General features: G+C 40.8%; 5 protein-coding genes, 1 non-coding gene and 1 pseudogene across 9 annotated transcripts; 3 read left to right on the top strand and 4 right to left on the bottom strand.

The window, feature by feature from the left end:
* Positions 1 to 4759: 4759 nt before the first annotated feature.
* Positions 4760 to 8302, top strand: LOC137961859 (BTB/POZ domain-containing protein POB1-like). 3 transcript variants are annotated; one of them, XM_068808462.1, is made up of 6 exons: positions 4760 to 5165; positions 5589 to 5708; positions 6494 to 6615; positions 6697 to 6760; positions 6852 to 7161; positions 7250 to 8302. In XM_068808462.1, the coding sequence occupies exons 1-6, from the start codon at positions 4907 to 4909 to the stop codon at positions 8058 to 8060; spliced, it is 1686 nt and encodes a 561-aa protein (XP_068664563.1). In that variant the 5' UTR covers positions 4760 to 4906; the 3' UTR covers positions 8061 to 8302. The 3 variants fall into 3 exon arrangements, with proteins under 3 accessions (XP_068664563.1, XP_068664564.1, XP_068664562.1); XM_068808463.1 differs by having other exon boundaries at positions 5589 to 5735; positions 6882 to 7161; XM_068808461.1 differs by having other exon boundaries at positions 4826 to 5165; positions 6882 to 7161.
* A 1834-nt stretch (positions 8303 to 10136) lies between these two features.
* LOC137961860 (eukaryotic translation initiation factor 1A) lies at positions 10137 to 10819 on the bottom strand. Its single transcript, XM_068808464.1, has one exon. It carries the CDS (start codon positions 10728 to 10730, stop codon positions 10293 to 10295), a length of 438 nt encoding a protein of 145 aa, XP_068664565.1. The 5' UTR covers positions 10731 to 10819; the 3' UTR covers positions 10137 to 10292.
* A 118-nt stretch (positions 10820 to 10937) lies between these two features.
* On the bottom strand, positions 10938 to 15406 carry LOC137963396 (uncharacterized). The gene is made up of 4 exons (XM_068810518.1): positions 14321 to 15406; positions 13327 to 14285; positions 13060 to 13233; positions 10938 to 11709 (listed from the first exon to the last, which is right to left on the bottom strand). The coding sequence occupies exons 1-4, from the start codon at positions 15404 to 15406 to the stop codon at positions 11073 to 11075; spliced, it is 2856 nt and encodes a 951-aa protein (XP_068666619.1). The 3' UTR covers positions 10938 to 11072.
* Positions 15407 to 15537: 131 nt separating this feature from the next.
* On the top strand, positions 15538 to 15611 carry TRNAN-GUU (transfer RNA asparagine (anticodon GUU)). The gene has a single exon. It is a non-coding gene; the product is annotated as a tRNA-Asn (tRNA).
* Positions 15612 to 16325: 714 nt separating this feature from the next.
* On the top strand, positions 16326 to 17276 carry LOC137963395 (uncharacterized). The gene has a single exon (XM_068810517.1). The coding sequence runs from the start codon at positions 16326 to 16328 to the stop codon at positions 17274 to 17276; it is 951 nt and encodes a 316-aa protein (XP_068666618.1).
* LOC137963394 (cationic peroxidase 1-like) lies at positions 17124 to 18440 on the bottom strand (annotated as a pseudogene).
* A 986-nt stretch (positions 18441 to 19426) lies between these two features.
* Positions 19427 to 21801, bottom strand: LOC137962770 (GDSL esterase/lipase At4g01130-like). 2 transcript variants are annotated; one of them, XM_068809828.1, is made up of 5 exons: positions 21409 to 21801; positions 20489 to 20698; positions 20243 to 20394; positions 19888 to 20158; positions 19427 to 19782 (listed from the first exon to the last, which is right to left on the bottom strand). In XM_068809828.1, the coding sequence occupies exons 1-5, from the start codon at positions 21641 to 21643 to the stop codon at positions 19511 to 19513; spliced, it is 1140 nt and encodes a 379-aa protein (XP_068665929.1). In that variant the 5' UTR covers positions 21644 to 21801; the 3' UTR covers positions 19427 to 19510. The 2 variants fall into 2 exon arrangements, with proteins under 2 accessions (XP_068665929.1, XP_068665930.1); XM_068809829.1 differs by having other exon boundaries at positions 20489 to 20644.
* Between the last annotated feature and the right edge of the window lie 405 nt (positions 21802 to 22206).

Here is a 22206-nt window from a genome sequence, read left to right as displayed (position 1 = left end):
GTTTTTCTATTAGGTATATACTTGTATGTATATATGGAAGGGTCTCAATAAGAAGGTAGGGTTGGATGTCTAAATTATTCAGGCCTATGGTACTGATTAGGCATAGTTACCTTAGTGGCTAATACTCGAACTGAGTTTTACCCTAAGTTCAGGTCCGAGTATGCTATGAATGGAGACCGCTGAACTGGCAAATTTGATAAGTATGGATTTGGTTTATTTCCCAGCCTTGGATATCTAAGATATATAGTGTGTATGCTCGGGTTAACTACACATGTATATTAAAGTGTTTAGGTAATACCTATGGTCATGGTATGGTTTTATGTGTCAAGATTGATTTTTTCGAAAATCGGAATTTGAAATGGATTTGAAACCAAGTGGGAGTTTGTTGGAATTATAGTTTCAAATATATTTATTATAAAATAAGATTACCATGATTTTAGTGGCATGGGGCCCACTTCTAGATGTTTTGTCATTGGATGTCCAGTATAGGGAATAATGGCCAGCACGTCCCCCTATAGAGGTAGATTCATTGGGTACATTGACTGGACACATCCCTTGAGCATAAGGAGATGTCTCTCTCTTAAGGGGATATATCTATCCTTAGGGGATGTATCTCTCCTAAGGGATGTATCTTTCTGAATAGTTATTATTGCCACAACCTTTGGAAATTTATAAATTCCTCTATAGTCTTACAAGTGAAGTTAAGGCTATTTGAATACCCAGTTTAGCTGAACGAGAACAAGTTTATCACTTGTAAAAAAATTATCAAAGGTTATCTTGTGCAGTTCAAGTTCTATTTATATTATTCAAGACGAAATGTACATTCTTTTTATTCTTATTATTTCAATTCTATGATACATGGATGACTTTCGTGATAAATGATTTATCGATGTTTTAACATAAGTCTCCACGTCGTCTGTCTATTTTGTCTCTCGATTGGGGACATGAGAGTCTAATCGTCATCAACAGCAATAACTTCCTGTTGAGTCTCAAGACTCTGAACCACCACACCTCGTATAGGACGATTCTTCCTTCTTGTGCTTGATCCCAATATATTGCCCTGCCTTGTCTGTTAAAAAATGGAAAAAGAAGAAAAAGGTCTAGTACATGATCTTCCTAGTGTGCTGAGCGAAGTACTATTCATCGATCGTCTTCCTCCATAATCTCTCTTACCTCTTCTATTTCATATTTCAAACCAGTTACGACTTCATCCTCTGCCCCTCAGACAATTGAGAGAACTAGTGTTTACCATACCAAGTTCTGTAATTCCGGTTTTGAGGGATAAAAATCGAAATTTTTTCCTTCGTAGGTACGAGCAAACTCCGACGGAGGTAGAGTGTTGAATCGACTGTAATAATATATGGAATTAATTGATTAACGAAAGTATAAGGGATGCCTTCTTTTCTTTTACTTTAACGTGAAAAGACAATCAGGAATACGGATACACGAGAAAATTCGTACCTAGCAGTCTGCACTTAGCACTTGCAGAGTGACTGGGTATCATAAATTTAAAACCCAGCTTCACGTGAAAAGCGACCATTGATCCATGAAGAAGATGGAGAATAAGTGTAATCTAATCGCCAATTCTTCTGTTTGCTCTTTTGCAGAAATCTGGCACTTTGAATCGATAATAAACAAGCAACAATAATATCAAAGTGGAGTTGTTCTTTCCTCCGTGCGGCCCGGAGAGAGAACAATAATACATAATAACCTTAATACCAGGTACCAACTGGAAAAAAGGTGTTCGGAGATGATCCGTGGCGGAGGTTTGATACCTTGTCATTTCGATGGAGACAGAATGCCAACAGGCGGGCCACGGAATCGTCTTCGTTCTTGCTATAAATCTTGCAAGAATCGTATCGACCAGTTGGGTGTCGTGATTTTTACAGACATGGCTCGCCACGGAAGTTACTTCAATTTGCCAATTACTTATGGTGAAGTATATTGAGGGTGAAATGCATGTCATACCTTCTCTTTCATGAAAGAAGATTGGATGAAATTTATGAACAAATTGTCCAAGAATTTCACTTGGAAAACCATAGACTTTAATGGCATGTTTGGAACCCACAGAAAAAAAAGGAAATAAAATAAAATAGAAGAGAAATATATTTTTTATTGTTTGGCACCAGAAAATCAAAATGATAAAATTTGGGGAGAAAATAAAAGAAATAAAAACTTAAGAGAATTTTAATCATAAATATTTTTAATTATCATTAATCTTTGTTCTTGCTTATTGAATTATGCTCCAAATTTGCTTCTTTCTGGGTTTCTTATCCTCAGTATGAAAAGAGTAAATACACTAGATGCAGTCGGGATAGCTTTGGTTCTTCACCAAATACTAGCAGAAGTATGGTCATTGCCGCTAGAGAGAGTAAGGGTTTTAGGGGATTTTTAAAAAATAACATCTGAAGGACTATTAATAAACCCAAAACTCTTTTTTGTGGCTGGTAGATCATAATCTCATAATACTCCAATAATCAGTCCTCGTTTTCAGGTGACGAAGCTGCTTTCTCGTAAAGGAGGTGCAGTCAAACGATTGTGTAGGTGTAAAGAGGAATCAAGGAATACTTTCAGCTCACCATATGTTCCCTGATTCTGAACATTTTCACGTATAATCGACTTTTGAAATGCTAATGACTTTTCTTTTTTCAAAAGAATTGGGCCACTTTGTTCCAGACGAGTCAGTGCAGCAGTAATGTTTGATGCGAAATGTAGATATCGATCAAATCCGGTTCCTAAAGCAACCATGGAGATTCTCGTTTATGGTTTCTTAATACCCACCAAGCTGCGTTGATCAAACGTTGTACTTGCTTAGTATAGAAACTATTACCTAAAGAAAGGAAGTCAAAAACAGTGCTCCACCTGAAGCTCCTTTAGGGTTTGTTAATAGGAAAGAAATGATGCAAAAGCAGGGAAAAGATACTGGAAAAAGGAAAAGACGATCGGAGGGAATGCCAAAATCCATCCGTAATTGTCTTTGGAAGACGGATTCTCTTCAAAAGAGAAAGATGCCAGGGGCCGCCATTATCGGCCATGCTTTCCTAAACACGATGCTACTCGTCAGTCGTCATTTCACGACTCCATTAAAGAAAAAACGAGATTTCCTGCCGTCTCTCTCTCTACACGTGACCCACCTTCACCGCCGAAAAAATCTCCCCCTGGGATTTCTCAGCGAGATCCTAAGGTTCTCGTTTCATCTGGGTTTCGGCCGACCATGTCTCTGCGGCTATTTAAAGCATGTTCTTCCGCCCGTCTCTCTCGTGGGGCTTCTGTAATTCTCCCAGAAGATTGGGCTCCTGCGAATTTCCACTTCTGGGGTTTTCCTGTTATGGAAAGCCTGTAGTGTTGGCTGGATTCCTTGCGAAGGTGAACTGTTTTGTGGAAAGAGGTGAACGGGGTTTCAATTGAGCTCCCTTCAGTCCAATACAGGGAGAAAGAGGGTGATAACAGCTGCTGGTTCATGGGCTCCTTTGGCTGCGCGAGGTTAATGTCTGAACTGCGCAGTCCAAAGGTGCGCATGTGTTAGGAGACGAGTTCGCCTTCTGTTTTTCTTACTTGGATTGAAGGGAGCTCCAATGGCCTCCCTCTCTATCTCTCTCTCCTTTAAATGCATGCATGTTTGAGTTTTGTGCTAACATTACTTTCAATAGAGACTTCTGATGAAATTTACGTTCACTGCTTAGAATTTGTCCGTGATATACAGCCTTCGCCAACTCCTTCAGTTGTAGTCTGTGTAGTAAAAAATGCCATTTGCAGGAAAGAACACTGCCTGTCGGACTCCAAGAGGCGTCGTCGTCAATCTCTCTCAGCTTTCGGAAGATACTGCTCGCCTTTCCCTCATCCCTACTGGAGTTGCTGGCTTCGCTTTAATGATAGATTATGGTTCCGCTTAATTTTAGTTTGAGTTACAGAAGCGACCAAAGGCCTAGCTTCCTGTTGGTTACTCTTTATCTTCTGAGAAATCTAAGATGTTGTATTAGGGGCTGGCCTGAGAATCATTAATGGCGATTTCATCTTTGATATTTCCATATCAAATTGCAAACTCCCAGCATCCATTATGGAGAAGAAATAAGATCTATGATTTTGCTCCCTGCAAATGTTTTGAAAAAAATCATAATCTTTCCAGTTTGTTTGACAGAAAATTCGTAGAGGACAAAGGGACTCTTTTTTAATTATTTTTAATATTTTTAAAATATTTGTTTATTCGATTGTAAATATATTAATTGGGTAATTAGTCGATCTTATAAGAAAATAACCCTTAATATTTCTATTTTTTTAATAAATGGTAAATAGGTAATCGGATAAAAAATTATATTATATTATATTATTTAATATTTGGAAAATAGAAAGTCAAATAAATTCCTCTAATAATTCCAAAATTATATAATTAAAAAATCAGTTAAAAATTATATAATTATCAACTTGGTGCCGTTGGATGAATAAAAAAGTAATTGGGTTGTGCTGCCTCGGTCGTCCCAAATTCAAATGTTGGACGTTTTCCATCTTTACATTTTTTTTTCCCTTACTGACCTTACAAATGGTCAAATTAACAAATAATTAAATACGGCGAGAGGAAACCATGAAGAATTAAAGAGGGGTGATAAGGAATTTTACTATCCTCTTTTTAGGTTTGACGATTGACGAAAAAGGCCGAGCGAGCGTGCTTTCTTGTTGCAGCAAGCGGCGAGCGGCGAGAGCCGCAGAGATAACCTATTTAATAGATCACGCGTCTCACCTTACGCCTTTCTTTTGAAAGGGGGTTCTACCTCCTTTTCTCCTACTCGTTTCGATCTTTTTTTTTTTCATTCTCGGCGTTATTGTTGGAGGGTTAGGGTTATCAGCGAGAGGGTTGGGTGTTGATCATCTTCTTCCTCTTCCTCTGGCCCATGCGTTTGTAGTTCGGAGGATGAAGGAATCTGCTGCGGATCTCTTTGATCCTAGGACGGTTATGGATTCTGATAATCTCCCGGACGGCAAGGGCGTTGGAGGTTCTGATAGGGACTTTGCCTTCGCCTTTAACAACAATTATTTCTCCGATCGCGTGCTCAGGATAGAGATCATGGCGGGCCTGCCGGAACATAAGAGTGATGGTGAGGGCTGTACGAGTATCGCTGAGTGGGTGAGGAATCGGAAGCGGAGGAGGGAAGAGATCAAGAAGGAAAATGGTGAGTGCCTTGCTTTGCTTGCTTTTTTTTTTTTTTTTTTTGGGTGATTTTTGCTGGGTTTTTTTCTGTTGGGCTGATCATAGAATCTGGATTTCGTTTTCGTCTGTTATCTGAATTCGAATTTGTGCGACATCGTGGTGGGTTCAGAGCCCTCCTTTTGGAATCCTTTCCTTTTTTAGCCGTTCATGGAGATTTAAATTTTATTTGATAGCTGTCAATGTACTCCTCATTTGACCGGTCTATGGATTTCGACAATTTTTTTTTTTTTTAAAGAACGGCTTTACTTGTCTTCGTATTGTCTCCAGTTGCTTCTGCTCTTCCCCTGTTCTGAATTCCACTCTTAATATGTGGTATGAGGATATCGGGTCGTTTATTATTCGTCTATTAGCTCCTCATTGTCTGTATTTCTCCTCCTGGCTTCAGGGCTTGCTGTATGCTGTGAGGAGCTCGTTTCAAAACGTGGCCAACCTGACACTGAAGACGGTGTGGCATATGAAACTCAAGATGACGAACCCGTGGCAATGATTGAAGAATCGCCTTCAGGTGCTGTACCGGTTTCTTCTCGTTCTGGTATTATTTGAAAGTTTTATGCTTCAACCCGTCACTTTAAATACGAAATTGGAAATGGCATTTGCAGTTGGGTTATTTGGTATTTTGATATGAACGACTTTGAAAAGGTATTTTAACGGATGGTTGTCAGCAAAAAAAAAAGGAATGCAGGAACAGTATTCTCCCTTATATTATCTGAAATGATCAAGTTATAAAAAAAAATGAAATTGGAGAGTAGCCAAGATCAATACTAATAGACAGAAAGTGAAGATTTTGTTAATTTTTCAAAAAATCTTTTTTTTTTTTTAATTTTAAGAAAAAGCGAATGTTGTTAATAGAACCAGATCTCTTATGAGATTTCCGCTTCCATATTTAGCCCAGATTTAATTTTTTGTAAAAATGTTGATGAAATTGTTCTTTGGCCTTCATGAACCATCAATCCAGCAAGATAATTTCCTCAATTTCATGAGAATTATGGCTAGTCGAGCAATTTAGATAGGCAATTGACTGCTTAATATTAATTACTGAAACCAAAATTTAATCTGAAACATTTCAATACCGTGCATCCTATTTTCTTGGAATAATATTTATCAATAGCAAGGCATTCTGTTTTTTACAAGTAAGACGCATGATTTTAAAGCCTTATGTTAACTTTCAGCAATAAAGATAAAGCCTTGAAGTTTCAATGGAGTTGATTTCTTCATGTTATGTGTGGTTGTGTGTTATTGGGTCGTGCATGTTGAGCATTTATTATAGCATGGAGATGGTTTTTGTGATAGGTGATGAGGCCGCCAACAGCAATGATTCATCTTGGAGTATGGACTGTTCCACCGTTTTGAGAGTGAAAACACTACATATAAATTCTGCAATATTAGCAGCTAAAAGCCCATTCTTTTACAAGGTTTGTGATTTCATTTACTCTTTAGTTTTTGAAAATTTTCTTCCTCTTGTAGATAACTGAAGATCTTTATGTTCGTTAAAGGTCTTCTCAAATGGTATGCGTGAATCAGAGCAAAGACAAGTAACCCTGAGAATCAATGAATCTGGTAAAAATCAATTTCTTGTAGTAGATATGAGCTATATCTGATTCCTCCTTGCTCAAGATTTAGTTTCACATTCCATCTATACGTTTTTCAGGACTCATAAAGATCTCTTTACGTGTTGCAGAGGAAGCTGCCCTCATGGAACTTCTAAATTTTATGTACAGTGAAACATTAGGACCTACAACTGCTCCTGCCCTATTGGATGTGCTGATGGCTGCAGACAAGTTTGAGGTTGCATCTTGCATGAGATATTGCAGCCGTTTGCTACGTGATTTGCCCATGACACCTGAATCTGCTCTACTGTATCTTGAGCTACCTTCCAGTGTCTTAATGGCTGAAGCTGTCAAACCCTTAACTGATGCTGCCAAACAATTCCTCGCGACACTTTACAAGGACATAACGAAGTCAGTTATATGTTCTGTCGATGATGTGTATGCTATTCTGCTTGATAAAGTTTGATCGTTTTGTAATTAAACCTCTTTTTTTCTACAGGTTCCAAGAGGAAGTGCTGAACTTACCTCTGGCTGGAGTTGAGGCAGTATTGAGTAGTGATGAGCTACAGGTGGCATCTGAAGATGCAGTGTATGATTTTTTGTTGAAATGGGCTCGTACTCAGTACCCAAAGCTGGAGGAGCGTCGTGAGATCCTTGGGTCTCGGCTGAGTCGACTCATTCGATTTCCATATATGACCTGCAGGAAGCTGAGGAAAGTCCTCAACTGTAACGACTTTGACCATGAGCTGGCCTCTAAGGTTGTGCTTGATGCGCTGTTTTTCAAGGCTGAAACTCCGCATCGCCAGCGAACTCTGGCCTCTGATGAGGGCCCTAGTAAGCGTTTTGTGGAGCGAGCTTACAAGTATCGGCCTGTGAAAGTGGTGGAGTTTGAGCTGCCGCACCAGCAGTGCATAGTGTACCTTGATCTGAAGCGAGAGGAGTGTGGTAACCTGTTTCCGTCTGGGCGTGTATACTCTCAAGCATTCCACCTGGGAGGGCAGGGATTTTTCCTGTCAGCACATTGTAATATGGACCAGCAGAGCGCGTTCCACTGCTTTGGGCTATTTTTAGGGATGCAAGAGAAGGGTTCGGTTAGTTTTGCAGTGGACTACGAGTTCTCGGCAAGGACAAAACCTGCAGGGGAGTTTGTAAGCAAGTACAAAGGTAATTATACTTTCACAGGTGGCAAGGCCGTTGGTTATAGAAATCTGTTTGCCATCCCGTGGACATCGTTCATGGCCGAGGACAGTCTCTACTTCATCAATGGTGTGCTCCACCTCAGAGCAGAGCTCACGATCAAGCAGCACTGACATGCGCATCTTAAAGAGGTTTTTATCTATCTCTTGTACAGGTTTTGTGCCCCTGCTGTGCCTTTGCTGATATTTCCATTACATTGTGAACTGTTTTTTTTTTTTTTTTTTTGTTGGGTGGGGGAAAAGAACGATGTAATCTGACTAAGGGTGAAGAAATGTAAGCCCCTGTGAGCGGCGTTATCTGAGACTAACAAAAGGAGTATTTGCTACGCGTTATATAAAGAGAAAACTCTTTTGAAGTGCAGTTCAGTTCAGTTTTCTAAGACTCAGAAGCGAAATTCCCTTATTTTTTATAACAATATATATTGTCATTTAATAACAAATGTAAAATATGTAATAAATTATTAAATTTCGTAAGGAGGGTAATCATTAGATCATCAAAGGCTCCCTGAAATTTGTATATAATGTTTTTACAATAATAGTTTAATAGTTTAAATAAGAATAATTTTGTATACTTTTTAAATGTCTTAAATTGATAATTATTCATTTTTATTAACTAACTATATAGTAATACAATATTTTGATTATTAAAAATATATATATAAGAATAGATGTTGTCTGATTACTCTCAGCTATAATTTTGTCAAACTACCTCTCCACTGTTTTTTTCTCAGAGGTTTCTCCCAACTCCTACTACTAAGTAATGTTTTAAATATAATTTTATCAAATCTGTTGTTTTCAAATACATTCATTTAAATGCCATATTTTAAAATTCAATCTTATGATTAAATGCCCTAGTGTTAGCCAAGATTAACAGAGGTGTTAAGTTTTTGCAAAAACTGATTAACGTTAAAGAATCACAAGACGAATAGAGTCCTCTTAACGTTAATGGATGCAGAGGTCTCTCTCTCTTTTGATGAGGGATTTAGGAAATGTAATCAGAAAAGAGATTGAAGGCCTTCGACGATACACCATCAAATAGAATGAATTCATATTTATTAGAGACTGGAAATGGGGTTTTGCTGTAAACGTGCCACTTGAAAAACACCCTACACGACATCCACAGTGAAGTCCTTTCGACTGAAGAAGAATCCCACTTAAATACTCTCTTAACCAGTTGGAAACTTGAAGCTGCTGCTGGTGGAAGGAAAAGGGCAGACATAGGAAATCTAATCATCAAAGTAAGATGTGTTTAATGCCTCATATAGAGGTGACACATCCAGTAATGTCTTTTAGTATACCAGCTTTCTTTTGGTTCTCTGAACCTCAAGTCTCAGATAAACAAGTACTGGGGGTAGTAAGGGCTCAAGCATAAAAATGAATTTCATTTGGGGATCAGAAGAATTGCAACAGTCAAGAGCTCTGAGAGAAGCATATATCTAAAACATTTCACAGACAGCATGGAAAAGTCGGATGAACCGATCTCAGTAAAGACAGAAATAGAAGACCTACATTGTTAGAATGGAACAAAACGATAAAACCACACAGAAATGAATTATCAGCATCAGCAAATACAGAAATTGGCTGTCATGCTACCAAACAAGAAGGAAAAACAATTAGATGATAACAAAAGAAGCAGTTGATAATCATTTTAGTGCTGCCACGAAATAGAGGGGGGCAAAGTAAACTAGAAAAAAGATCAGCTTCAAAATGGGGATATGTTATATGTAAGATGAAAAAGGAATTAAGGTTCGGAATTTGATCAGGTGCTACTCCAGAGAAAAGCCAAAGAGGATTACTAACAGCCAGAACAAGAGAACATCAGCCACAACATATTCACAGATGCAAAACGAAATAACGAATTTAACAGAACATATTCACATCCTCACAATTCACAGCAACAAAAAGGAAGCCTGAAAGTATTTTCATCACAATGTTAACTAAGACGCTTTCTTACGAAGAACCTATTAGACAGACAGAACAAACAAAAGTCCAATAACATGACCACACTGAGATTATCATCACAAGAAAAGAATAAATAAAAATACTGGGGCATCAGAAAACCATCAATTAAGATCGAAAACCATAAACAACATCCTTGAGCACCACCATAAAAATCATATCAAGTCCAAATTCCATCTCTTCATCACGAAAATTATAACTTGAACGAAGGCCAAGAATAGAAAAAGGAAATTAACATTGTAAATAGTAAAATATATCTATTATTTCATTTCATTCATTGTCACCACAGAACTCGAAACGCGTGCGTAATACATAGGAAAAAAGGCGTATAACAAAGAACAGATCACTGAAAAGTCGAGACACATAGCAAGGAAGAAATTCCAAACCCTAGATCTTGTCGATGTCCTCATCCTCGAACTCGATATAGTCATCACCAGCGCCATCATCCTCCTCGTCAAGGCCACCAGCAATACCTTCATTAAGCCTGGTGTTCTCCGGCAGCTCACCATAGGCCTTGAGAAGCCTGGCCTCGTCAGGCATGTACTTGAGGATAACATCAGCCTTGTCGTCCTGATAATCCCGGAGTCCGACAAGTATTATGTCCCCGGCAGCGATCCAGACCTTCTTGTGCATCTTGCCCCGGATATGACAGAGGCGCTTGATGCCGTCGATGCACATAGCCTCGCATCGGCCGTTGCCAAGCATCCGAAGGACCTGAGCGTACTCCTGCCCGTCTTCCTTGAAAACGAGCTCACGCTTCTCGTCATCGGCCTCGTTCTTTCCCCTCTTGCGATTCTTTCCTCCCTTACCCTTGTTCTTCGGCATGCCTGACTGGCCTACTGAAACCCTAAACTGTTAGCTTTTCTTGCTTTTCAAGAGTTAGAGCCGGCGGGACAGCGAGCGAATAAGCGATTCGGAACCGACGCTTTTCTAGAGTAATCGCTGAAGAACGGAAAGAGGTGCGCACTGCGCGACACTTTTGCGCTAGTAAAGAATAAAGAATAAGAATATCCCCCTACTTGCCAATCTTTTGGGTTTCTCCAAATTTACTGCAAAGCATAATTAACTTTATTAATTAAGCCCGATTGGGCTACACTTTGGTTATACTAGATTTGTATGGTCAGGCCCACAGGAGGGTTCTTGCTGACGTATTTTACTGTTGACCAGTTACAGAAGCTTCGATGAAAATGGCGTCATTTCTCCATCTGTTTCAAACAGAGCCTTCTTCGACTTTGCAGGCCCACAGTCTGTTCCTTTTACGTCCCTGCCAGAGCTTCCTACAGTCTGCATGACACGTTTCATCCCCACAAATGGCGTCTCGCACACCACATCGTAGCCATGGCGAGCTCCTCTTCCTCGCTGCTTGTTCTTTGATGGCTTCCGGTGGGACTCCTTTTTCCCCGTCGCTGATGTCCTTGACTGTTGTTTTGGGGCCCACACTCTCTGCAAATCTGGGACCCAGCTTGTGAACGATGCAAACCTCCGTGCTCTCTCTCTCCTTTCCCGAGCTTCCATTAACCTAAGCTCATGCTCTTGCTCTTCATGCTGGGTTTTCTTGTTTTCTCTCGCATAATTCTGTTTATCATCCTCTCCTTGAGCTGCTTCATCTGGACATAAGTATTCACCTGGAATGTTTTGCCCTGCGGTAGTTTCTTTTTTTCTGAGATCAATTCCTTCCTCGCCTCTCTCGTTCTCATTTTCATTGCTATCATGCATTGAACTTGTGGCATCTTCTCCATCGGATAACAAAAACTCCATCTTAGTGTAAACTCTGTGAATGACTTCTCCAAGAGATCCAGCGTACCTGCAAAAATTTCAAAGCTCATTCGGTACAGAGAAGATGAATCAGTTGTATTAGTACGTAAATGATTCAACTAGCACCTCAAAGAGAATGTTAACAGCAGTTTAAAGGGCTTGGGACTAGGCTGAACTGAGTCATGAATCATATGTGTCTTTCTTACCAAATTATGTCCCCCAGAGATATTTGACTTAAAGCAGTCACTTCCATGGAAGACTTTTTACCAGAAAAAAAAAAAAAAAAAAAAGGACCCACAAGCAAATCAACATTTTAGGTCGTCTTATGAGCTTTTTATAAAGCTCTTGCCTCAGATATTTTTGTATATGGAATTTGAGGATAGGAATGCATATTATAATACCCTAATAAGCTCATATTATTGTTATAAATAACTCTGAAATTCATAAGGAATATACTTAAAAAAGGGGAAACAATGTGCTATAGTTACTATTTAAGAATCTAAAAGCTTCCCATGTTTCTTCTTTTAAATTAGAAACAAGACTTAGCTACTCAAGGCAACTTTAAACCTGTACTCGGATGAGAAACACATCAGCAACTGCTCTTTACCTTGTGGTGAGATGGGATTTTTCCAGAAAAAAAGGAATATCATGGAACTTTAGGAGATAGTAGTAGCCAAAGGGCTAGTTCAACTTGCAAGTAGACAGCTGAGACTAATCACTAGACAGACATCACTCATGGCGTAATGCCCATAAATTTTTCCTCTGAACAGATTGATGACCACATAGTAGGAACTACTGAATAAATAATAGAATCAAATATAAATGATGGAGTTTATAGTGAACAATTAAGAGATCCCTAACAAGTTTTAAATCGTTCTTGAAGGACAGTTGCAAAAGTTACATCACATTATTAGTTAGGAAAGAGAAATACTAAGATGAAAACTAATATCAAGCTAGATTACATTACAGGAGACTCATAAAATTCTCATCCTGACAACTCACAAAGTGTAGAGAATTGTCTCACATAAATATGCATTAGGAAGATCCAGTGCTTATTTACCATGTTACCAAAGGGTGTGTGTTTATACTTCAGCAGCCATAGGAAATTGCCTACATGTAAAACCCATAAAAATGGTTCACATGTGAAAGAGTGTTACAACAGTCTCACACAGATTCAAGCTTCTTCAGGCAATTCTATGCTTTGTAATTGGAAAAAGGCCTTTTAGCTTTGATTAGTCATTTTAGGATGAACTTGGACCAAACTTCGACGATAATGCTAAAAAGTCTTTTGAACATAAATTCTTCTCTTACATAATAATAAAGGAAGCACTAAAGAAAAAACTCCAAACTATCTAGCCACGTAATATAAGTTTATCAAATATCCAACATACCTGTTTTTCAGAATCCTTCCTGCATATTCAACAAGGCTTTCACCACCAAAAATACCTCCTTGAAGGTTGAACACAATAAGGAGCAAATTTCCTTCACAAACTTTTGCTTCCCAGCTTCTTCAACACTTGCTCCAACTTTTGATTGGAGTATCTCCATCCGAAACAAAATCTGTAACTCGTGTCTTCAGCACATTAAGGAATCAAAGACATCCAAATGTGCAACGTTTTAGGAGAAATGAAGAAAGAAAATCATATAGACAAAGACAAAAGAATACTCTCTAACTTTCTTTCTTGGAAAGCTATAGCCCTTATACTTTGTTACCAAATCCTTGGGCTTCTCCAGCAGAAGGTTTACCAACTCTTTAAAAACTGTTACACAGTTGAAATCTTTGCTATCTGAAGGAGGCAAATTTTCTGAAGCAACTGTCTCACATTTCCCATTCAGCCAATAAATAGATGAATCTACAATGCGCTCTGCAAAAATTCCCAGGTCCACTTCTTCAAAATCAATACCTTGCTGAATTTTCTGGCAAACAGACTCAAAAAATTCTTTGGGAGTTCTCAAACAACAAAGAACCTGAGCCTCCTCACTCTTAATTTGGCTCAATTGATTATCTCCAGCAGAAACAGAAGGTGAAACAGTCCCTTGGCTTTCGTGTTGTGAATCAACAATTTTGCCTCTTTTTTCAAATTCCTCTATGACATTTACTGGATCCTTCGTTTCATCTGATCTAATTTGGCTAGACTCTTTTGAATTTTTCATCTGTTTGATCCAGCACTGCAGAAATCCTAGTTTCTTTGAATCGTTATGTTTTTTTGCAAAGTAGGCCTCTTCCATGTCAAATTCCAACTGAGCATCTCTATCTATCCCCTCAAAAGGACAGTTAAGGACTGCTTGGCGGAAGGAATGCCATGTAAGGTCTTGATACAAATTCGGACTCCTTTTATGGCGTTTCCTCTTCCAATCTGTAGCATGGCAAATACTAGAGCTGTCAAATGTAGAAACGGTGAACACATTCGAGCAGAGCGAATCAGCAGTAGCTTCATACACCTTCTCACAGGTAGTCCCTCCATCTAATAAGCAGAGAACCGCAGAATGTATTGTGAAAGGCCTTAATATTCCAGTAACAGAACTCCCTTTAGCATCCAAAACAGACACTAGAGCTGAAAGCCCTTCTTTATGGAGGAAATTGAGAAGAAGCTGCCAAACAGGTTTCCCAGCAACGAATTCACTCTTCTCCATCCTTAGCATGTCAAGAATCTTATCCACAAAAAAACGTCGAATTTGTCACTTTTCTTCTCTTTCTTGTTTTCGGATGGAAACCCACGTAACAGAGCAATATCACTTACACAATCTTCCTTAATCCTCAACATGCAGTTGTTCCTTAATACCTTTTGAATGCAGATCTTTGAGGAAGCATCGCTCCCAAAGAATTTCCCCTTGATCCGCAAATTACTAAGTAATTCAAGATCAAAGTTGCATAATAAGGTCTTCTTATTCACATCCAAGATCTCAAGACTTAATTCCACTCGACTAGGATTGACTAGAGGTCTCACCAAGCATGCAATTCTGGGAAGAAACAATTCAAAAGGAACGAGAACGGGGCCCAAGGTAATTGCATCTGTACAGCAAATCCCCCAGCCTACTCTCTTAATTCCCTTCTCAAAAAGCTCTAACTCAGATCCGTTTTCATTTCCTCCATCCTCCTTGCAGTCTTCATCAAAATTAACATCAACCCAGCACAAATGAATATCTCTGTTAACAAATCCCTCAGTCACACCGCTGAAAATCTGGGAGAACTTATCAGAAAGTGCCTTTTCATCATCAAGTTCCGAGCCAACAAACTGAGGCAGCTCACTCGGGCGTCTAGGGAAGGGCGAAAAGAGCATTACCAAATTCGACCGCAGTGTTAAGACTGTCGTACCTTTTGGATCTTGAATCGCAGTCTCCCAAGGGTAATCGTAGAGGATCTGGCGAAGCGACTCTGCTACAAGTGAGGCGCGAGGGACAGCAAGGCGGTCCGTGTCAGACAATGAAAGAAGTGAAGCAACTGATCTCAGAGAACTGGCGAGAGAAGTGAAGGTCAATGAGGGTAGATCAAAGGAGATGGAGGATGCTTTGCCCAGAAGTTTATGTATTTTAGATGATGAAGTGAGAGGGGAGAGGGAGGAGAAGAAGAGCTTGTAAGCAAATAGAGAGGAGGAGAAGAGTGAAGGTAAAGACACGATGATTTTGACAGCGGATAGGACGGCAGAGATGTAAGGGTTAGCGTCTTGGAGATGAAACAGAGGGTAGAGATCTATCAGGAGAACGACACGATGAGTCTGGCGAGGATCAACCAGAAGAGACGCCATTAGAGATGCAAAGAAAGGTATCTGTTATTTACAGAGAGTTCCCGCCGGAATTTGAGTTGCAGAAAATGGAGGGAAGAAATTCTCTTCTATCATTTGTCTATATAAATTAAACAATGACTTCATCATGTCTAGCTGGAATAGCTCAGTTGGTTAGAGCGTGTGGCTGTTAACCACAAGGTCGGAGGTTCAAGCCCTCCTTCTAGCGTTGTAAAATAATCATAATTTTTATTTTTCATCCTAAAAGAAAAGCCATTTCAAAGTTTTCGACTCCGATAAGCAGTAAAAAGTCCTGACGTGTCGTAAGGTTACTGGTACATAATTCAGTTACGTCGGGCTGACCGAGTATGACACACGACCCACCGACCGTCAACGTGTCCTTCGCAGAACACGCCAACAACCGTAGTACCGAACGCGGTGGTCGCGGGCGACTTGCATGGACGTACGACCGGTTGATACGTCTCTTTTTCTTTTGATCCTTTCTGCGGCCTGCAATTCTTTAATTCCCCAGTTGTGCTGTTCTGCTCACAGGCCAACTGTGTCTCCGTTGGCATCGTTTTGATTACCTATTTTCTTCTCAGACTTCCTCAACTAAAACCATGTTGACGGGCCATTAGAGACAAAATAGAAGAGATGGATTTGTTCGTTCATGGAAGAAGCGATTACAATCTGCTCTCTACCGAAAATTCTCGCCCTTTTGTTCCTTTTCTAACCATTAAACAAACGTTCTCTCTCTCTCTTTCCATCTGGTCTCCACCCAGTGCACAGTTGCCTTCGATTGGGCAATGCCAGAAGAGATAACGCACCGCGGCGCTTCTGGGTTGTTTGATATTCTAGCTTTTGAGAAGATATCTGTGTGTTGAATTCGAACGATGAGTTACAGTTCTTTATTTGAAGACATGATTTATGTTTCGCTAGTTTGATGGGTAATTCTCGAGGACGAAGCCGATTGGCTTCCCTGGTTTTGTTTCTGTTCGATTTCTGGTCTGTCGCGCATGCTTCGATTAATGTCCTTCCGGCTGCGGAAAGTGATTCGTTAGATGCTGCACTTCGAAGTTATGCTTTCGAGGTTCTTCAGGGACCTCACGTTCGTTCAGGTGTCCTTTACCGAGTACCTTTACCAGCCAATTTCTCGGGCACCCGAGTTAATGTCACTCGACTGAGAATCAGGAGCTTCTCAGCACGGGGAGTGAATTACAGTATTTTCAGAATTCCTCCACACGTTCAGCCGCAGCCTTATGCAAGGAGAGTCGCGATAGTTTATCAGAATCTGGCGAACTGGTCTTCTTCCTTCTATTACGTGCCTGGTTATACGTTGGCAACTCCAGTATTTGGGTTTCTCATTTACAATGCAACGTCCAATTCGAAGAATGGCAGCATCGAGCGGCAACTGGATCTCCGCGTGATGGGAGGTCCGATTTCCGTCAACTTTTCGAAATTCGCGCCGCCGAAAGGATGGAATTCGTTGGCAAAATGTGTGAGGTTCCATCAAGGTAGGGTGCCTTATCTCAGCGAAATGACATTTCCCAGTGTGTGCTTGACAGCAAATCAAGGCCACTTCTCGGTGGTGATTCCGTCTGCTCCTCCGCTTGCCCCAAGCCCATCTCCCCTGTCTCCGAGGAGGAAGAAGAAAAGGAGAAAGTGGAATGTGTGGGCAGTTGCAGCAACTGGGTCTGCAATTGCAGGGTTGATTTTGATCGGTTTGGTCGCATTTGCAGTCTTCAAGTTTGTGAAGAGGAAGAAGATTGGGGCAATGGAGAGACATGCTGATGAAGGAGAGGTTTTGGGAAGCCATTGGATTGGAGGGAGTAAAATGCCTTCAGCTGTTTCCATTAGAACTCAACCTGTTCTTGAAAATGAATTCACTCCATGATTATTTCCTTTTTTGAAATTTTTAGTTTTTCGTTTTCCTTCGGACCTGTTAAGAGAAAAGATTGTCAGTAGGGAATTGAGACATTTTGTGAATAGGGATATAAAGCAGAGGAGAGGAAAAAGAAAACATCACAGTGATCATAGAAGGTTTTTTCCTTTCTGACATACTTTTATCGATGATCAAGACTTGAACAAGGTCACACAAACAAGGAGAAGATAAAAATAAGTCATTTTAGTTTAGTTTTTTGCAGTCTTTTCTTATCTTCCCTTTGCTCCCTGTCAAGTGATTCATATTGCTCATCTTCTCCATGGCACTAGCAAAGCGAGCATAAAATGTGTCAGAATCCTCGTGTAAGTGGTGACAATGTCATCTACAGGACCGCCATTGAAGAGCTCCTGATTAGAAGTCCCCTCTTCCGCACCAGTGCTTGGTAATAGTTGTTTTCAAACCGATTCGGAATCTGGTGATCCATGGAAGACGTATTGTCATCCCCTCCACTTCTTCGGCAGTTGAATTTCTTTCAGATGCTACCTGTGTCACCAGATTGGTTCCATTGTATAGATGTTCACGGAAAGTGAAGCACCGATGGAGTGAGCCCCTGAAAAAACGACCGACCGTGTCTCTGACCGTGAAGCCCTTATCAGCAAAAATTTTAGTTATATCCTTGAGATTTGCAAATGGGGATGGGAGGTTTTTTGCAGCAGCTCGGTTCGCCGTACTCGCGTCTCTTCTTCCCAAAAGGCTCTGACCATGAAGGACCTCCTAACTTTGATTAGCAGAGAGAGATCAAAAGTCTATCTTTCTGATGTCGATCAATACTTGCAACAAGAACTCGCTGGACTCACCTCAGCAACTGATTCTCGAGCTGAAATTGCAAGGACATCAGCACAGGAAACGACAGGCCCTGCACATGCTTTGTCTACTGCACTTTTGATCTTATCAATCAGCTCAAATCCTCTGAGAGAATATGCATTAGGTCGCGCCTTCGCCTTCTTCTCACTGTCAATCCTGGGAGGATCGTCATCGAGTAACAATTCAGCGTCTCACCTTTGCAGAAACCATAGGCAAATGGTTGCTGATCAGACGGTTTGGACCTTTGGAGCGAAAATCAACTTACAGCAACAAACAATCATGGAAGAAGAGACGAATGATGGAAGCCCCGATTCATATTCTCGTGGCTGATAACGGACATGTCTGGTTGTAAAAGAAACAGAGAGTTGAGGTACGAGGAAGAGGAAGCAGCGGAGAAGCGAAAATCAGTGTAAAAGAAACATCCCGTTGCAACCATTTGCTTCAAAATCGATGCCAAGCCCAGAATTCGTCATCCTTTTATAGGAGAAGGGTCTTCGTCATTCCCTGAAAATATGCACATTTTCCATTGATGGAGAGTTTGAATTGTTCTAATCCTCTAGTTGGATCAAGATAAGCTCGAAGTGGTTTTGTGGACTGAAATGTTCCATTAGAACTTGCTCTGGCGCAAATTGAAAGCGTTGATTTTTCCTTCCCTTCCCTTCCTTCCAATTACCACTGTAATTAGTGCTTTGATCACCAAAAGCCGCCATCTTCCACTTGCCTGCGTAAAATTTGCACTCAGAAGTTGGGCTGCTTTTGTTTGCATGCACTTTGTACTTCAATAGCAATTAATCTGGAATATGCACCATGTTTATTATCAGAAGCTAGAAGAATCCGAAACGAGTTCGGTATCGGTCATCTGAACTCCGATAATTCCTTTCGGTAACAGACAGGACACAAGGAATAAGATGAGGAGGAGACGAGTTGAAAATGCTTTTTTCTCGCTCTCGTCATTCGGCTCTCAAGTTTCGACTTTCGACCCTCAGTTCCTTCTAAAATTTGGCGCAAGCTCTTCCTTTCGAAAAGGAAAATTTCTGAAGAATGAGCGCGGTTTCTGCAACGGGTTTCCGCTCCCTTTCTTTTTGTTCTTACAGAGAATTCCCAATGTGTCTCCAAACCCGTTCTTTTTCCGGATAAGAAGAAACCCTTGTATTCTCACAGCCTACCCTGTATAGAGACGTGATTGAAGAAATTGGGGTTTTACCAGAGCAGAGAGGATCAAGCTGTCTGGTTTGTGGAGAAGCCCGAGTGGTTTGAAATTCGTCTCGGATCGGTTTAATTACAGAAGTTAAACGATGAACGGTAACATCTCCAATCTTTTATACCATATTGGATTGTACGCATGGTGATTTATTTATGAAAAACTAAGATAACCAGCCTCATTAATATACAATGGGATGCAAATCACAGAGCTTGGAAAGTGGAAACGGGGGTTCGAAATAGAAACCACTAAGAATAGCCCTTGTGACGATCCTGTTCGCAGCTTCAGTGGCATGTATTCCATCCCAACTCACGTAGTTCTGAGGATCAGAACAGGCTGATGCGGTGTGTAAGCTGCCATTAATTTCCCTGCTATTACCACAGTACAACTGCTTGTTATAATTGTAGGGATCACCACCGTATCCACAGCAAGCTTTGGTTCCATACTTGAGTCCTGGTCAGATTTTCAGAATGATTTCAGGGGCATAATTTTCTCTATTTTCTACACTTGCATGAGTCAAAGAGGGCAGCGAACGAAATGCAAGAAGACGCTTCTTACCATGCGATCTGGGATGCCTGAAGAGTTCGAGCTTAACAGAATGAGTGTCAACGTAAATGACAGAGGCATTTGGGAGGAGGCCTGCAGCTTCATGAAGCTTGTCCCGTAGCATGTTATTGTAGTCCGTTACAGCACCGTTGTAGGAGATCATGCACCCAAACTCGTCTAAATCGGAGCTGTTATGAGGGAGCTCTGTCAAGAATGCTGGATAGCAGCCGATGGGAGCGAGATTGGATACAAGAAATGTGCGGCCTCCTTCAGCAAACAATGCCTGCATTTATTATTCACATCTGGTTTGCAACAAAAGGAAAAAAGAACAAATGGATGGGTAGAGAGAAGGATACAGATGATTTACTTTGATGGTTTCAACAATTTGAGCGACAACTTGAGGTAGAAACTGCTTCGTTCCCTCTATACCAATAGAGGCCAAGTTGGAGGTGAAGTCGTTTTGGCCGATATCGAAAGTAAACAGAGATTTCCCAAACACAACTGGAGCTGGAAGTCGAGCTAAAGACAGTTAATGGAAAATGTTAGATCATCCATTGAGCAGTAAATCCTTACAGTCGATTAATTTACAAGGTCGAGGTCATTAATTCTGTACCGTTTGGTCCTTTCTTGAGTACTTGCACCTTAAACTCCTTCATCTGATTGAGCTGAATTGCCAACGAAAAAGGACTAATTCCGGAAACAAAGAGTGAAGTGTTGGGCAACAGCACAGTGGATGCAAGCGTCGCGTAGTTAGCTCCATGCTTGTAATCTGATCGGATGGACAGCAAGTATGGACTCAGATATGGAAAACCTAGAGCTTGAGCTGTACGAAACGTGAAAGAGAAAGAAGTTTCAGTGACACAAGAAGAAACTTGTTAGCTCATGATCTACTGACGACTCAAAAATCCAGGAGCAGAACTTGGCCTGAAGGTTCTGATGAGTTATATCTGAACTCGACTAGATGGCCAGATCCTCATGTGTTCGACGGAAAGACGGGTGTCGTTGTTCAACTAGCAGTTCAATGAGTATTGACTGGTTGATGTCATGAACAAGGTTTCATGTGACGCAAAATGCCATCTTTTCAGTTTTTGGATTTCGTAACGATGAAACTGTTAAAATTCTAATAGGCCAAGCTTTGGCAGTTCCGGTGGTAAAGTTATGTAATCGGATTTCTCGAACAGTTACTGCTACTTTTATGACTATCTTCAGTTAAAGCTCAAAAAGAACTATTAAAAAATCACTGCCGCCGAAGCAGTTGAGCAAGCACTAAAGCTGTCCCGAACTAGCAAAGTATGTAATTCAGCAATACCAGTGACATAACAAAGCGTCCCCAGAAAACTCCGAGTTGTTCAGGAAAAGACAAAATATAGCTGGAAGAAGCTCACCTTGCTCCCAAGTCCCAACCCCACAGAAACAGTATCTCTCCTTTCAAAATCTTTTGTTTTCTTTCAGAAAAGAAATCTAGTCGTGAAATGCTGTATCGTCTATTCTAATGGATGTACCAGGGAGAAGAGAATTCAACATTTGAGGTACCTAGGAAATCGACGACAAGGCGACCATCGGAGGCGCGCCCAGAAGGCTTCTTGAAATAAGTCATTCCGAAGGAACCAGACTGCGCCGGAAAAGCTGCATAGAAGCCACCGGTATCCGAGTTGGAATCTCCAAAGTTGAAAATGGCCTCAAATTCACACACGGCTTCGGTGAGAGAGACGCTACAGCTCAATGCCAGTAAGAGTATAACCCACATGGTTCGTGGAAGTAGAGTCATTTTCGTCCCTGCATAAACGTCCGATGAGCCGAGGACTATTTGGATCCAGGAGAGAAAATAGCCGTCTTTGTTGAAGTAACGGAGAAGACTGAACTGAATTCGAAGGATCGAAAGGACTGAAAGGGCTTTGTCTGGGTTTCAGAAGCATAATCGTGAAGGGAAAACTTAATATCCGAGAACGATCCTGACCGGCCGACCGGTCTTGTGAGTTAATCTCGCAGAGGCGTTGAACATAAGAGCGACACGTATCACGTACGTCGTTTGGGGTCGCCGGGTGGGCTACTGATTGCCACAACTCATTACGCCGTTTGCCGGTTTTTGGTACGGATATTACTGGCCTCCTCATTTCCAGGCGGAAGTCCAGGGAGGCTCATCTGGGTTTTGGCCTTATCTGATAATTGAGATGGTGCCCGCGTCAGGCAAGCATGTGTCTCTGATGAACAGAAAAATAAGTGGACATTTAGATCGAGTACCGAAGGAGGCCGCTGGTCATACGGCTCTCTAAAGCCCCAAAACAGCTATTTGTAAAGTCGGTATGCAGAACCGTGAGTCGAATCTATTGC

The sequence above is a fragment of the Aristolochia californica genome, unplaced genomic scaffold, assembly GCF_029961685.1.
Source record: "Aristolochia californica isolate CCGP_79_NKW_82.1479 unplaced genomic scaffold, dmAriCali1.0.hap1 SCAF_4, whole genome shotgun sequence".
In the NCBI taxonomy this organism is placed as follows: domain Eukaryota; kingdom Viridiplantae; phylum Streptophyta; class Magnoliopsida; order Piperales; family Aristolochiaceae; genus Aristolochia; species Aristolochia californica.
Note: the sequence above shows the minus strand (reverse complement) of the source record. Positions and strands in the feature narration are given on the sequence as shown.

Coding starts and splice junctions, on each gene's coding strand:
- LOC137961859 (XM_068808462.1), top strand. CDS start 4,907: ATGAAGGAATCTGCTGCGGATCTCTTTGATCCTAGGACGGTTATGGAT. Junction 5,709..6,493: donor GATTGAAGAATCGCCTTCAG/GTGCTGTACCGG, acceptor TTTTTGTGATAG/GTGATGAGGCCGCCAACAGC. Junction 6,616..6,696: donor AAAGCCCATTCTTTTACAAG/GTTTGTGATTTC, acceptor TGTTCGTTAAAG/GTCTTCTCAAATGGTATGCG.
- LOC137961860 (XM_068808464.1), bottom strand. CDS start 10,730: ATGCCGAAGAACAAGGGTAAGGGAGGAAAGAATCGCAAGAGGGGAAAG.
- LOC137963396 (XM_068810518.1), bottom strand. CDS start 15,406: ATGGCGTCTCTTCTGGTTGATCCTCGCCAGACTCATCGTGTCGTTCTC. Junction 14,286..14,320: donor ACAAATTCGACGTTTTTTTG/TGGATAAGATTC, acceptor AGGATGGAGAAG/AGTGAATTCGTTGCTGGGAA. Junction 11,710..13,059: donor AATATGCAGGAAGGATTCTG/AAAAACAGGTAT, acceptor AAATTTTTGCAG/GTACGCTGGATCTCTTGGAG.
- LOC137963395 (XM_068810517.1), top strand. CDS start 16,326: ATGGGTAATTCTCGAGGACGAAGCCGATTGGCTTCCCTGGTTTTGTTT.
- LOC137962770 (XM_068809828.1), bottom strand. CDS start 21,643: ATGACTCTACTTCCACGAACCATGTGGGTTATACTCTTACTGGCATTG. Junction 20,395..20,488: donor ACTCAAGAAAGGACCAAACG/GTACAGAATTAA, acceptor AACTGTCTTTAG/CTCGACTTCCAGCTCCAGTT. Junction 20,159..20,242: donor AAATTGTTGAAACCATCAAA/GTAAATCATCTG, acceptor TAATAAATGCAG/GCATTGTTTGCTGAAGGAGG.